The 15,976-nt window shown below is 33.8% G+C and overlaps 1 protein-coding gene across 3 annotated transcripts; it reads right to left on the bottom strand.

Moving 5' to 3' along the window:
* Positions 1–4,320: 4,320 nt before the first annotated feature.
* LOC127092667 (protein DWD HYPERSENSITIVE TO UV-B 1) lies at positions 4,321–12,467 on the bottom strand. 3 transcript variants are annotated; one of them, XM_051031550.1, is made up of 10 exons: positions 12,217–12,467; positions 11,614–11,680; positions 11,071–11,324; positions 9,499–10,093; positions 8,289–8,909; positions 7,179–7,619; positions 6,753–6,947; positions 5,336–5,392; positions 4,719–4,781; positions 4,321–4,618 (listed from the first exon to the last, which is right to left on the bottom strand). In XM_051031550.1, exons 1-10 carry the CDS (start codon positions 12,246–12,248, stop codon positions 4,535–4,537), a joined length of 2,409 nt encoding a protein of 802 aa, XP_050887507.1. In that variant the 5' UTR covers positions 12,249–12,467; the 3' UTR covers positions 4,321–4,534. The 3 variants fall into 3 exon arrangements, with proteins under 3 accessions (XP_050887507.1, XP_050887509.1, XP_050887508.1); XM_051031552.1 differs by lacking the exons at positions 11,614–11,680; positions 12,217–12,467 and having other exon boundaries at positions 11,076–11,245; XM_051031551.1 differs by lacking the exons at positions 11,614–11,680; positions 12,217–12,467 and having other exon boundaries at positions 11,061–11,206.
* Positions 12,468–15,976: the final 3,509 nt, after the last annotated feature.

Below are 15,976 nucleotides of genomic sequence, written 5' to 3'. Positions count from 1 at the left end.
CCTTGTATTTAGTCAATACCTCAACTAGTTTTGCCTTCACCTCTGAACCCACCATAGTACTTATGTAGGTTGGTCTTTTTGTGGTTCCATTTCCCAGGTCGATCTCTTCGAGGGGATATTGCGGTTGCATCTTCTGGGACTCATTTTGTGGGTTCTTTTTGAACCCCAAAGGCTCATTGTCATAGATACAATCAAGCCTTCGGCTTTCTGAAGTTGTTGTCTGGTCTAGTCGACCATCATCTAGACCTTCGACCTCATAGGCTAAATTCTGGAGTCTCTTCCTTTCCAGGATTGACTTCCTCTTATTTTCAGCCAAATAGGCCGAAATTCAAGGCAGGCTTTCTGACTCAGCAATCATCTTTGTCGACTTCTGGCCACCCCGTAGGTGGAATTCCTGTTTATGATCCTGTGTCTTCCTCTTTATCCAAAATGAAACCATGATCAGGGTCCAAGTTCAGAACTCGATAAGTATTGATGGAAGTATAGGATCCTAATTCATCATCACATGGCGTTATATTCGCCAAATGTTGGTCAAACGACCTCTTGGAACCCCTGTCATCGACCCTGTAATAGCTTTGGTCGGCTTCAATATTCTCTATGATGCCATCTTTTCTCCAAATTATAAGCCTTTGGTGGACCGTTGAGGGAACAACCCCTATCCCATGGATCCATTCTCGACCCAGGAGTAAGTTGAAGTTGGCTTTTGAATCTATTACCATGAACAGTGTTGAACGTGTTGTCGTGCCTACCACAAGGTCGACCTGAACTACCCCCATTATGTTGCTGGTTTTCCCTTCATAATTTGAAAGGACCATGTTGTGCTGTCGGAGATCTTCATCGACCTTTCCCATTTTCATGAACAGAGTATAGGGCATTAGATTGACTGCAGCACCTCCGTCGACAAAAACCTTATTCACCGCCATTTCATCCACCTTAGCCCTGATGAACAATGGTTTTAGGTGGTACATCATCCCAAGACTGGTCCTTTCAAACATTGCTTTCTGCTCTTCCACCACGCCGCTATTCATGACATATTAGCATAAAGGATTTCCTCCCTCTGTTTCGTCTGGTACAAAGTCTCCCTCTATTTCAGAAACTTCAGATACCATGTCGTATTCGACTGGTAGTACCGACACAATGCCACAGTTTACGATGAAATCATCACCATAGATATCGTCGTTGTTTTCGTCGTACATATCCTCGTTGAATTCTTCATCAGATTGATGAGAATATTCAGGCCCTTCTTCCTCTGGTTGGGGAGAGTACTCCAGCTCCTCCTCCTTCGATTTTTCCTCGCTTCGTGGCTGTCCCTCAATCTCTGACGAACGTTCCTTGTTCTGAGTAGCTATCACCTCCTTCTTTCCCGTCGAGTCGACGATCATGGCTAATGTTTGATTGGCCACCATTTTTTCCAGTCATTTGACCTTTGACATCTGTTCCTTTTGTCCAGTAGTCTCCGAAGTCCTCGACTGTGGAGTGGTAACGACTTTCCCAACTTTTTTGTTTCGCTGGTGGTGTCTCCACTGTGTCCTAGTGATAAGATTCTTTCCTTTTGTAGTTAGGAGAGATCAATTTGATAAATAACTAGTGACCGTCATGATTTGATCATTTTAGTTTTTAAAGATAATGACTTTGTGCTTTTAATGAATAGTGCACAATTATGATATAAGATTGAAACATCAAATTGTCACATGAGTCAAACACGAGACTGTTGGATTAATTTATCAATCCATCAAATGTGACTCATGTAAATAAAATTTGGCTTTAAATAAAAGATGTCTAAATGAGATGATTGTTTGTGTTTGATTGTGTAATTAAGTCAATGAGATTTTTATTTTGAATTCAAAATAAAATTTAAATTCCTCTTCTCTCTTTTCATGACTACTGAGACAAGACTGTTAGGATGAGATGTGACTGTTAGAATGAGATGTGACTGTTAGAATGATATGCCTATAAAATGACACTTTTAGGAAAACAACAACAATTTTTCTCATTTTTTTATGTTTCCTCAAAACCAAATAAAATAGTATTTTCATCATCAAAGATACATATAAGAAAAGAAGGAAGAAATTATAGAAGAATTCGAATCAAGAATTAAGAATGAGATAAAAATCATCATCATGAATCCGATCACCTTCTTATTGCTTTTCGTAAAAAATAGAGTGTTGTGAAAATCATAATATCAAGATTAAATATGAAATTTTGTAACATCAGTGACATAAAAGTCAGTATCAAGACAATAAAATTAATTAATATTGCATTGAAAACGTAAAGAGATTCTTATTTTGGAACAAATTTCTTTGCCTAGATAGACTCTTATTTTGGGACAAATTCTTTTTGCTAGAAAGTCTCTTACTGAGAGAGAGAGAGAGAGAGAGAGAGAGAGAGAGAGAGAGAGAGAGAGAGAGAGAGAGAGAGAGAGAGAGAGAGAAGAGAGAGAGGAGAGAGAGAGAGAGAGAGAGAGAGAAGAGAGAGAGAGAGAGAGAAGAGAGAGAGAGAGAGAGAAGAAGAGAGAGAGAGAGAGGAGAGAGAGAGAGAGAGAGAGAGAGAGAGAGAGAGAGAGAGAGAAGAGAGAAGAGAGAGAGAGAGGAGAGGAGAGAGAGAGAGAGAGAGAGAGAGGAGAGAGAGAGAGAGAGAGGAGAGAGAGAGAGAGAGAGAGCGAGAGAGAGAGAGAGAGAGAGAGAGGAGAGAGATAGAGAGAGAGAGAGAGAGAGAGAGAGAGAGAAGAGGAGAGATAGAGAGAGAGGAGAGAGAGAGAGAGAGAGAGAGAGAGAGAGAGAGAGAGAGAGAGAGAGAGAGAGAGAGAGAGAGAGAGGAGAGAGAGAGAGAGAGAGAGAGAGAGAGAGAGTAGAGAGACGTTTTTTCTCATTCTTTTATATTTTCTCAAAATCAAATCAAATAATATTTTCGTCATCAAAGATTAAGAACTCGAATAAAAAAGAAATGGATAAGAAAAAAAATTTAATCAAAAGATTAAGAACTCGAATAAAAATCGTCATCATGAATTTGCTTACCTTTTTATTGTTTTTTATAAAAGTTAAAGGGATGTGAATATCATAATATCTAAATTATTATGAACCAAAGGATGTAAATTCAATGTTACCATGTCAAATAAAACGAACGGTGGAACAAAACTACAAAGCTGATTAAAAAATAAAACTTCATTTTTACAAAAGAGATAATCCATGACAAGCACCATAATATACCGTATGAAGTCTTTTGCAAATGACACATCCTGTAGTTCAACTATCCGAAGCTTTTGCTTAATAGCACGCATCAGTGATTCCACTTAATACGCATGGTGATTCATTACGTGCATCAACAGCTTCTATTTCAGAAGTATCAATGTTCATGCATATCTCGAAGAGTGGAACGAAATCAATATCCTTAAAGTCGTCAGTTAAAATCTCCAGAATGCATGGCTCTTGGTTGGATTTTTTTAGTCTAACATTCACTTCCCCTTACGAGGGCAGAGTCAAGAGATGGAGAACTAGATTACCAAAAAAAATAGCTTGAAATACGATTAAAAAATTGATTGGTGTAGCTTATGTAAGTACAAATCTCTAGTCCTCACTTACCAAAGACACTAACAAAACTATTATTTGTGTATAACAGAGATACTTTAGCGAACAACTGAAACTAATCACTATACATGTTCTAAAATATAACAAAAAGCAATTCGATAATAACAAAGAAATTAAAGTGAATGAGATGAATTAAATACAAGGAGGAGCATAGATGAAGGGAACAAAATAGCAGCACGGTGAAGAGAGGCTTCATATTAATATTCAAGTCTCGACTTAACTCTCAAGAAGTTAATGATAGAACTCGCATGTAGCAGCAGTATGTATTTATATTGATGGTCGTAACTTGGGAATAGTCTTAAGAGGGATGGTGAAAATGACAATAAAATATAAAAATGTGATGCAATAAAATATGAAAAAGCAGAAGGATCAATCTTAACTCAGGAAGAGACATTGAGACAGCATGCAATGCTTTCTGTTCTGGCTCTACTCTTCACCCACAAATTCGGTTTGTTTCTTTGCTCTTTTATTTACTTACAAAAACAATGGTCTCATTCTCACATCATGGATTCATGGAGGGTGCGGCGTGACAGTGACATCATGGATTCATGGAGGGTGCGGCGTGACAGTGAAAAAACATTAAAAACAGATGACAGCAGTAGTTGATTGCATACAAAAACCTGGTTTTGATTCTTTGAAGTCGTGTAGCACCATACCCCAAATATTATATGAATTATTGAAATCTAATTTTTTTTCAAGCAAACTTTCATCAGGGTACAAAATAAAAGAAAATATATGAAACTGAAAAGCAATAGTTTTACAAACTCTGATTTCTGATCATTACTATAACTTTTGAGATATTACATGTTTTTTAATTTACATTTGTTGATTTACATTACATGTAGGTAAATCTCAGCTCAACACGGTAATTAACTACAACAATTTTATTACTTTAGTAAAAACCAATTCAAAATCACCTCTACATATATTATTACATACAAAACAGTACATCAAGCTCCCATAATGTTGGATGGGCATACAGGATGATCATCAGAGTCGTCGTTAGCATGGCCACTAGATGCTAGTAAGTTGATCTGTGAAAACAAAACATAAGAAAACTTAGAGCAATTAAGACATCATTGATCATTAAGATTTTCATGATATAGATTAATGCATATATAGGAAGGTACAAACCTTGACTATTTCAGACTTGGAGCCAGGTCGCATGTAGGCTGCCAACACACTCAGATTGAAATCCTGCAAACAACATCATTGAAAGAAACAAAGAGAACTCAAGTCAAAGAAAAGCTGTGGAACTAAATTCTAATTAATGAAATAATGAAAACCTACAAAGGATGGACACCTCTAAGAGTAGGCATATCGCTGTGTCCGACACTTGTATAACACTTGTATGACACGTGCCGGAAAAATCAGACAAGTGTCGAAAAAGTAAGAGAAGTGTCTTCCAAAACAATAGATTTTTTCACTGTTTCGACACTCTTTAAATGAGTGTCAGACACTCATATGACACTAATACAACACATGACAAACAATTCAAACAAGTTTTTCAAAAAAAATAGTTTTCAATATACATTACATATCTTTTGGACATGTATTGAAACAATATTATTAATGAAAAATTAAAGACATTAATTTCATTAGAATATTTTTAACTCTTTCAATAATACGGATAGTGAATGATATTTAACCATTAAAATCCCCAAATTCTTCATCTTCTCCACGAGCATGCTAACTAGTGTTTCCTTTTCTTTTTACCAAGAGAGGGCTGGAATAAGCCAAACAGAACTTACCCTGAAAGGATCGCCTCTCAAAGATTGAACAAACATGGAACTTCCTAAGGTTTTACCCTGCATAGAAGTAAACAAGTATTCTCAATACCATGGAGCAACAAATAAAAGCACAATACTCAACCATCAATTGTTCAAGTTCCTTCCTAAGCTGGCTTTTGAGATGTTGGTTGTTGGATGGAAAAATAATAGAGGAATATAAACATAAATGTAAGGTAGGAAAGTATGAGCAAGCTTCAAATAGGGTGCAATACTGTAATAGGATAAAAAAAAAACACTATGAAAATCCAAAAATACCCCTCTTGAAACGCAGGAATTGCTTATCCCACTCTAAGTGATAGAGAAACACCCTACGAAAATTCAAAAATACCCTCTAATTCCGGAAATGCATTTTCGGACGCACCTTGAGTCTCACCAAAACACGCCCCAACTGTCCCACCTCAAATTATTTCCAAAATTTATTCCAAAGGTGCATCTCCATACTCACCCTATCAAAATCCAGAAATGCATTTCCGGATTCACCCCTTCTATTTAAAAAAAAAAAAGAAAAAGTTCAGGGAAATACATAATTTCACAAAATGCAATAGGGTGTATACGGAAATAGATATTTGGAACTTTCCTTGGGAAGGGATAGAATTTCAAAGGTCCATATTGACATAAAAATTGTATAAATATGGGTTTCTCATCTCAATTTGTTCAAACCAATACATCACACCAGAATCAACAGAGATTGAAAAATCGCATTTGTCTACATCAACGGCACGAAGCCACCACTGGAATTTAAGTTCACAGAGTCCACATCTTTTGAAGATCTGAAATACAAATTGGAGATGCTACAACAATACTCAGACAATCGAAAAACTGTGAAGCTCGAGCACCGTTCTCCCTCGATTGACAAAGAGGGAAGATTTAAGGGCTGTGTGAAATACATTCAACCGTTACAAAACATAAGGTCCGATCGAGCTCAATGCGAAGATTGCAAAATCAACCAAAGATATTCTAAAGATGTTGAAACATCCTACTTGATGATGAAAAATATTATTCGGTTTATGTTAACGAGTATATGTGTAACGTTTCGTTTTTTATGTATGTCATAACAATTATCAATGTTAATCTATCTCCGTTTCTGGATCTGTTTCGTTTTTGCATTTGGGTTATTGGTTCAGTAAGTTCTGGAAATGAACTTCCGAAATAAAGTAAATCATATAATTGGGGTGTGGTTCAAACACTACTGGGGTATGTCCGGAAGTGCGTTTCCGGATCTAGAGGCAATTTTAGTTTTTGACTAGGGTGGGGAAGCAATACATAGGTTGCCTTAAGTAACCTCTTATTTGTGAAGGTGTGGAAGAAACAACTAACAAGTTGTGTTATATTAATTAGATGGTTGCCAGTTACGCGCCTAATTAGATGATTGACATACCTCCAGGGAAATATCTCTCAAGCGCCTCCCTGTTTGGGCACAGCAAATACGGACAATTTGTTCATCACAACTTCCACTTATAATATAGTCCCTCCCATTCATATAATAAGAACGGGTGTAATTTTGAGAACTTTCAGTTGGAGCTATATCAAAAACTAAGTGAAGCCTACCATCAACAGCCAGAAATTGTCTAACCTGTCAAAATAGACAAGTTAGTCAGCACACGAACAATATTTTTTAAGATGAAAACTGCCACACACAAAAACAAGTATAGGCAATCAATTGAAAATATAATGCATATATTAAAAAAATCAATCGACACTGCTATGAAGCTGAAGCAGATTTTGCCTGGTGTGCAGAGCCTATCTCAGCAATTGCACTTTGCATGCAAGGATCAATAACTAACCATACTACGAAGTAAAATACCTCATTGTCAACTGCCGATGCTAGAATATATTGGTCGTCTGGAGAGAAACAAACCATCACATTTCCTCTAGAGCTTGAAGCAGTGAAGCAAGGGTGTATTGGTTTTTGTCTCAAGTCCCACATCTTGACATCCTGATCAAATGATGAAGTGGCAAAAATTGACGGGGAATGATTTGCAAACTTCACTACATTAATATGCCCACGGTGCATATCTGTAAACACTTGTAAGCGCTTTCCACTGTTGATGTCATACAAAGCAACATTTCTTGAGTAACCACTAGCAAGAAATAGCTCATCTGTGGAGTTAACATGAACAGAAGTCAGCTGGTCAAACTCATCAAAGGTAATACAACCAGAGTTCCCGTATAAGCCAGTAATTTTTCTCGGTATATGGTTGATGTCATATAACTTCAGGGAACCATTATCTGAACCTGCTATAAGCTGACATGCAACACAATAAAAAAAAACATCAGAAATTGCTATTAAAAAATCACTGGAGGAACAAATGCTCTAAATCTAACTAAACAGAATGGAATACTTCATCGAATAAATGCCTTAGATAAATAATCTACCCAACCCCTAATTATAGAATCCTATCCTATTGAAAATTTTCTTTGTCCCTTTTAAATTTTAATAGGATTTCTTCAAATTTCCAACTGCATTAATTATTTATTACCAACATACTCCTAATAATTTTACATCTTTTACTCTAACCAGCAATAAATATTAGTATGATGGGAAGATAAGCTCATTATCTCTTTTAAAGGATAAACTTGTAAAACATTACCAGTTGTTTAGCTTTGTGATTTAGTCTACAAGGTTCTAAATTTAAGGACAGTCGTAATTATAGTCTGCAAGGCTATAACAGCAGCAATCTACTAGCTTTCTTGCAGGATATCAAAAAGTGTCACATCTCATTAAAACTACTTTAGACTCTACTACATTATCTGACCATGTATGCCAAACAAGTTATGATTGTCGGTGTGGCATTGTAGAAGATTTACGTCAATAATTGTTGATATATATGTAGCAGGTATCTGGTAGTACTCTCGTATACACTAATATCGAAAGTAGATGCAATCTCTATCAATGACTTCTCATGTAACATACCTTAGAAGGATATTTCTTGAGCCAACAAAGACCCAAAACACTATTCATCGCGCCAAGTGATGGGATATAACTCACAATGTGTTCGCTCTCGTGATTGATGACAACTACTTCACCATCTAAAGTTCCAAACACCATCAAACTGGAGTCAGATGGGTGATACTCAAACTGCCTTGGACGAAATCCCTTATCCAATTCAAATCCTGATAGAGAAAGAGGATGTAAGAGAGGCCAAGTTGAGGACCCTAGTTTAGCAGCAGATAGAGACCTTGTATAAAAATGTTGAGACGTTCCAAAAGGATGTGATGGGCTACGCTTAGAAGATTGCACCTTAATGCGGCCAGATTTTATTTCTCGCTTTTGTAAGATACTTAAAACACTTTCTTTGCTCTTCCATCTGTATGGAAGATATTCAAAGTACTGAGAAAATATTCCAGTAGCCCTTTCCTTGTCAATATTTCGGATCGGAAGATTATCTAAACTTTTCAGCTTTGGTAATGAAGCTATTATGAATTCTCTGTAATGTTTTTCCTGACATATTGGTGATGCATGACAAGACATGTACTTCATAGAAACATCAACACTATTCCCTGTAAAGGAACCTCTTGACGACTCTTCTTCGTTCTGTAACACAAATAGTCGAAGGTTAAAATGAATTTAGAAGTTATGATTTGGTTAATATTGACGTAAGAAATCGTACAATAACCTGAATCACTTTTATGCAATTTAATAACAAGCATTTCAACATTTTTCTTAAAGCATTTATATTGAAATCTAACACAAAGAAAGTCATTAACTAAAGTTCCAATTTCCAAAATAAATAAGACCATAGAAACAAATTAGAAATGGGCAAATTAGAAAACCATAAAGTAATTAACTACCTTGGTATACTAGCTTTAAATTATAATAATTTCAACAATTTAATAGCATTTTATAAGATAATCGCAAGAGCATAAGATGCAAGCTGACACCATGACCTTGGAAGTTACACTTGCAATGTGATTATTTATTTTATTTTTTTGACACATATAATGTGATTATTTTAAAATCCAAATTATTATGTTTATGCAATTTATAGTAAATTGCTTACAATAAATTAGACGAAAAATGATCAAAACCTCAACAAGAGAGCAAGAAAGAGTTCCCATTATTATTTTGATATAGAGACCGCTATGAAGGAATTATATTTTCAAATTAAAAGTAGATTGGCTACCTCACTCTGAAGAGGCATTTGTGTACTCCATCTAGGAAAAACACCTGACAACCAGTTTCTATGATGATGATTTGTCAACTCAATTTCACTATCATCTGATGAGTCCTCGACCATGCTTTGAACATCATGATTCATAACTTCTTCATCAAAGGAATAAAAATTTCTAAGTGGATCCTCAACACTAATGTTAAGATCTGTTAGTTCCCTTGTATCAATGCAGGACTCCCCAATAAAAGGAACTCTATCAAGCAGACTAAAATCGGCGGTGGCATCTGACTTCCCACTGGATGAGGTAAAAGATGTTCCCTCATCATTACAATACTGCCAATATTGAAACCTTAGCTCAACCAAAGAAGGAAGCTTAGAGAGAGCTGCAACAGTTGTCCAAAGATTTGAAATCCTTGTTTCACACATTGAGAGACACATTAGATTGGGCATGCAATTAAAACAGTCTTCTTCGAAACCGGTAAGGGAAGAACTGAAATCAAGATTAAGTGTGTGCATGTGCATGAACTCCCCCATCAAGCTCAACTTCCGGAAACGCCAAGACTTCAATGTCAAAACTTGACATGTCAAACCTCTTTGCGAGATATCCCTGGTGATTTTAACCCAAAACTAATGAGAAAATATCAGTTGCAAGAAAAACATAAAGCACCAAAAAGTGCATCCACTAAAGCATGTTCTCCCAATAATGAAAGCGCAGTGCATCCTCGAAACTTTTAGGGGAAACAACTGCACCAATTCACCGTGTATCAATAAGAAGGTAGCACCTCATGTAATAATGTTAATTGGCTGCTGTAAATGCCAAAAGTAATCCTTATGATGTGTTTGATACACACCAAGGCACGTCAGAAACAGAATAGTGTTATTGAACTAACACTCGAGTCTTAACATAATATGTTTGGTGGTAAAAACACATTACATGCAAAATAGTGTTCTTTGTTAAGTGAAATGTTTATTTTGCACATCATATTAGTATTACAGAGCATATGACTCTTGTTTAGTTTGATAACAACTTGTTTTCACTATTTCCTATACCAATATTTTAAAAACGAGGAAACACGATGAAAACAAGATAATTTTCCTTCTCAAACCAAGCAGACTTATAGTAGTTGATTAGATAGTCAAAATGGGCACTTTCTCTTTTAAATAGCTGTTCTTAGGCAAGAAGTTATCCCCCGGTTTCCTGAGTACCAAAGTATAAGTTTTATTCATACCTTACCTCCTTATTTGTTTTGTTCTATGGCCATTTCTAAAATCAGACATGGAATATAATTTTTTGTCATGTCTAGCCCCCCTTTAAAAGAAAATCAAGCATACCCTAGTGACATAAGAGCCAGTATCAAAACAATAATATTACATCCCCATTTATATAAAATCATCGTGCCGGGCTAAAAACCCAGCTCCTATGTTCAGTACAATGCAGCTTGTTGATTATTCTGAACCAAGGGATGGAAATTCAATGTTACCATGTCAAATTAAACGAAAGGTGGAACAAAACTATAAAGCTGATTAAAAAATAAAACTTCATATTTAAAAAAGAGATAATCCATGACAAGCACCATAATATACCGTACGAAGTCTTTGGCAAATGACACGTCCTGTAGTTCAACCACCCGAAGCTTTTGCTTAATAGCACGCATCAATGGTAATGCATATTCCCCACTTAATACACATGGTGATTCATTACGTACATCAACAGCTTCTATTTCAGAAGTATCAATGTTCATGCATATCTCAAAGAGTGGAGCAAAATCAATATCCTTAAGGTCGTCAATTAAAATCTCCAGGATGCATGGCTCTTGGTTGGATTTTTTGACCTCGGCCTGCACAATGATGGTCAGGTTTAGTTTAGCTTCTAACCCATGAAAAAAATAGAGTACAAAAACAGAATACGTTCACTTCCCCCTGCGCGGGCAGAGTCAAGAGATGAAGAACTAGATTAACAAAATAATAGTTAGAAATACAATTAAAAACTGATTGAGTACCAAAGATTGGTGTAGCTTATGCTAGTAGAAATCTCTTGTCCTCACTTACCAAGGCACTAACAAAAATATACTTGAATATAACATAGATAAATTAGCAGCAAATAATGTACTGGAATAAACGCCATACCTTGAAAAAGCTTGACAAAATAGTAGCGTTAGGCAAAACACCGTGTCTCCTGCAAGAATCAATATACCTAGAACCAAAACCAATATCAGATGATTATAATAGAATAGAGTCAACAATATAGATAAACAACAAACAACAAGTCAACAGTAAGAAAATATCAACTATGATCAAAATGAGTCAATATACCTAGAACCAAAACCAATTTCAGATAGTTATAATAGAGTCAACAATATAGATAAACAACAAACAACAAGGCAACAGTAAGAAATTATCAACTATAATCAAAATGAATTTAATCAAACACCTAATACGCAAACTAATGGAACCATTAGAAAAAATGGAAAAGCACAACGCACGCGGTAGATCAAAACTCTGAAATCATGCTTCATAAAGAACGAGTTGGATTATGAAAACAAGTAATCGATTAGGATAATTAACGTTCAATTCCATGAAAATTAATAGCGAACAACTGAAACTAATTACTATACATGTTCTAACATATAACCAAAAGCAACTCGACAATAACAGAGAAATTAAAGTGAAGGAGATGAATTAAACAGAAAGTTAATAGTGCATTTTGATTTTTGAGTTGAAGAAATGTACCTGTTTTCTAAGGTTAGGATATCGATAGCCATGGCGATCGAGCTTCGCAGAAAGTGATTGCGAAAACGCTCTGATTAACGGTTACATCAAACGAAAGGGGAGAATGAAAATCAACGAAAGAAGAAGGGATAAGAAGAGTGTATACAATGGAAACCACGGGTTCGCAGATTTTTTTGGGGAATTCAGATTCAAAGAGTTTTCTCTTGCTTTTTTGGTTTTTCAGTTTTTCTTTCTTGTCTTACTCGTTCTTCATCTTTTCGATGCTCTTTCTATTACAGATGGGCCTGTAAATTGAGTCCATTTAGAATGGTCCAAGCCTAGGAATTAGGGCCCAATATTAGGTTAATTTGTAAAAAAAATGGGGATTGCTCTTCCCACCCTTAGTGGTGGTGAAGAGACACACTTGGAAATTCTGAAAATACTATTGAAATACTATAGAAGTTAACCTTTGAACATCCTCGTACACACCAAAATACTTTGTAAGTGAGTTATTCCATTTTGTCAAAAATTAATACGAAAGTTAATTATGGAAATGTGAGTTTGTAGGATAAGTTATGAACTAATATATATGACACATTTTAAATTCATGATATAATGTTTATTTCACAACTTAGTGAATATTACCGAAGTTAACTTCCGTATTAACTCTAAGACAGTTAACTTCCTTTTTGAACAGTTAAATTTGACATACTTTAATAAACTTTATATAATTCAATCAAATTATACAAGGATCACAAAATACAATCAAAATATCATATATAATTCAATCAAACCATACACTTGTATAATTCAATTAAAATGTCATATATTAAGTTAAAATGCAAACAATACATTATTCATAAAATACAAATCAAAATACAAAAAAAAAAACAACTACTGAGTATATTTGACCCCCCCCCCCCCCCCCCACACACACACACACAAGTTCGTCCTTGCCCCCTTTACCGCAAGACATTATGTGCCCCCGCTATCATGGCTTCTATTATGGCCCTCCCACAAGTGTCTTCCTGAAATTCCTCTCTCTCTCTCTCTCTCTCTGTGTGTGTGTGTGTGTGTGTGTTTTTAAAAGAATAAATACAAATTTATTTTACCTCTCAATGCCCCACGTGCCTAGTAGCATGGTATGCATAAAGACAAAGCAATGATGTGTCTAGAGGCCTCGTGGTTGAACATCATGAACGACAGTAATAGGTTGGACTTCTAGGACATTTGGGGTAGTAACAAGGGACTCATGACTCTGGAAGGAAGATACCGGAGACATGTGAACTTCAGAAGACGATGTTTCAACATCAAATTAAATGACACCGATGGCTGGACGAGAAGGTTTAGCTCTTCCCTCTGAACTGAAGCAAGTTGGGTCATTCTACATGCCTAAATTTGTTTACATTGTCACACATTTTACATGTAATTACACCATACAAATTATATCATAATCAAATAAGTCAAACCTATGGGAAAGAATAGGCAAAATCAGAAAAATAATGCAGAACAACAAAATTCGGAAGTTAGCGTCTGCAAAGCAGAACAACAAAACTTGGAAGTTAACTTTTATATCCTCCTGAAACCTAAAAGACGCATAAACAAAACATGCCCAAATACTCTAACTTTAAACTTCAAAAAATCTACATGCATGCCCCACTAAAAACCTATTATGTATCCTAATGTACCATATACAACTTATTATGTGTTTAAATTTGAACTAATGCATCATAAAACAAAATAATGAAAATGAAAAACTTGCCAAATTTGAGAAGTCGGTAATTTTCTATTGAATGGAGTAGATTAGAGGTTGATTGATGTCCCAGGCTTGAATGCAATGCACTAGAAATAGCGAGAAAACTTGAAAATGATGAAAATAGAGTTTTCTCGTGAGCTCTATTTTTGGTTCTTAGTAAACTTTTTGAAATGAAATAAAGAAGAAGGAAAATGGATATTTTGGCGCATTATATGAATCAAATGCTTACGGAACTAACCTCCGTAAAAAATACGGAACTTAACCTCCAAACATTTCCATATATGTTATGGTATGGGTCTAAGACTTGACATTGGTTTCATTTTGGGTGTGTTTGCAAGGCTGAGTTATGGATTGTAGGGGTATTATTGATGGTTCACTATGGTGTGTAAGCATTAATAAGGCTGCATAGAGTCATCCCCAAAAAATGAAATCCAACTATAAATGAGATTAAACGGCAAAAGCATATCTTAATCCAAAAAAAATAAAATTTTCTTTCAATCCATCCTCTTAAATATTATGACTCATTTTTACGAGTTAAGAGAGGAGAGGAAAAGATGACTTTGAAAAAAAGTGATAGAATAAAAAGAATTGAATGATTTAGATGGAGAGGATTTTGAGGATTTAATTTTAGGATTAATAACACTGTCATATAAGAGATTTTTGGTTTATCTTGTAAAAAAAATTATAAATCTAAACTTGCCACATGAAGATTATGTCGTTTTAGATCTTATAGACAAATGACTTAATAAAAGTGTCTATTTTTTTTTTTACTTTAAAATTATAAAAGATGAAAATATAAAAAAAGTGCAGTCAATAGGAGTTGAACCCAAAATATTTATGTCATAATGCAAGTCCTTTACCACTTGTTCTTTATTCTACGTTTTTCATTTAAATGTATATATTACGAAAATATGTAGAATTATCTTAATATATAAATAAGTATTATTTTAAAATAAATTATTTAAAATTTAATTAATTTATAATAAATTATAAAAACCTATATATTATGTTTTCAAAAATTAAAAAATTTCAGTCTATTATTAAAAATTAATTTTAGTTTTTTATTAAAAGTTTATTATTGAATAAAAATATAATGTGTGATAAATTTATAATTTATTTAATTTATCTACAATACTTATCTATATTTTAAAATAATATACACGTATCTATATATTAACTTTAAACTAACTTATTTTAAATGTATATATTACAAAATTATGTAAAATTATATTAATATATAAATAAGTATCATTTTAAAATGAAACTGAAAAAACTTTTAATTAAATTGATAATTATAAATTTTATCACATTATATTTTTATTTAGATATTATTCAAATATATTTAAATAATAAATTAAAATTATTATAGTTAAATTGATATTTTTATAATTTTAGTTTACTATTAAATATATTTGAATAATATATAAATTTGATTTTAGTATCTATGAATTTTGTTTGTACATATTTAAAAAATGAATAGCACGTATGAATTTTATTTAATCATTCATTCAAAAAAATGAATAGTATGTATGAGTTATTATTAAATTCAATTTTTTGAATGAATGTTCAAACAAAATTCATACATACTAAAATCAAATTTAAATATAATTAAAAAATATTTAATATTAAACTAAAATTAAAAGTTATTTTTAATTTAATATTTAAATTTGTTTGAATAATATCTAAATGTAATTTTAGTGGGTGTGAATTTCATTTGGAAATTTATCATCAAAATGTATCATTGTTTCTTAAAAATTACATATTTATATATAAACACGTATTTTATTAGTTCATTTACTTAAATGTATTTTTGTCCCTCTAGTTTGGATATTTTAAACAATTGATTCTCTATTACAAAATCTGTGATTTTTGTCCCTTAATTTTGATGACTTTTGGATTTTTGTGATCTCCATTCACTTTTGAAGAAGTGACATTGATGATTGAGATAAAAAAATATTTTTTAATTAGGTGACAATGATGACTAGGATAATTATTAATTAATATATTTTTATTTGAGTTAATATT

Source organism: Lathyrus oleraceus, chromosome 6 (genome assembly GCF_024323335.1).
Source record: "Lathyrus oleraceus cultivar Zhongwan6 chromosome 6, CAAS_Psat_ZW6_1.0, whole genome shotgun sequence".
Taxonomy (NCBI): domain Eukaryota; kingdom Viridiplantae; phylum Streptophyta; class Magnoliopsida; order Fabales; family Fabaceae; genus Lathyrus; species Lathyrus oleraceus.
Note: the sequence above shows the minus strand (reverse complement) of the source record. Positions and strands in the feature narration are given on the sequence as shown.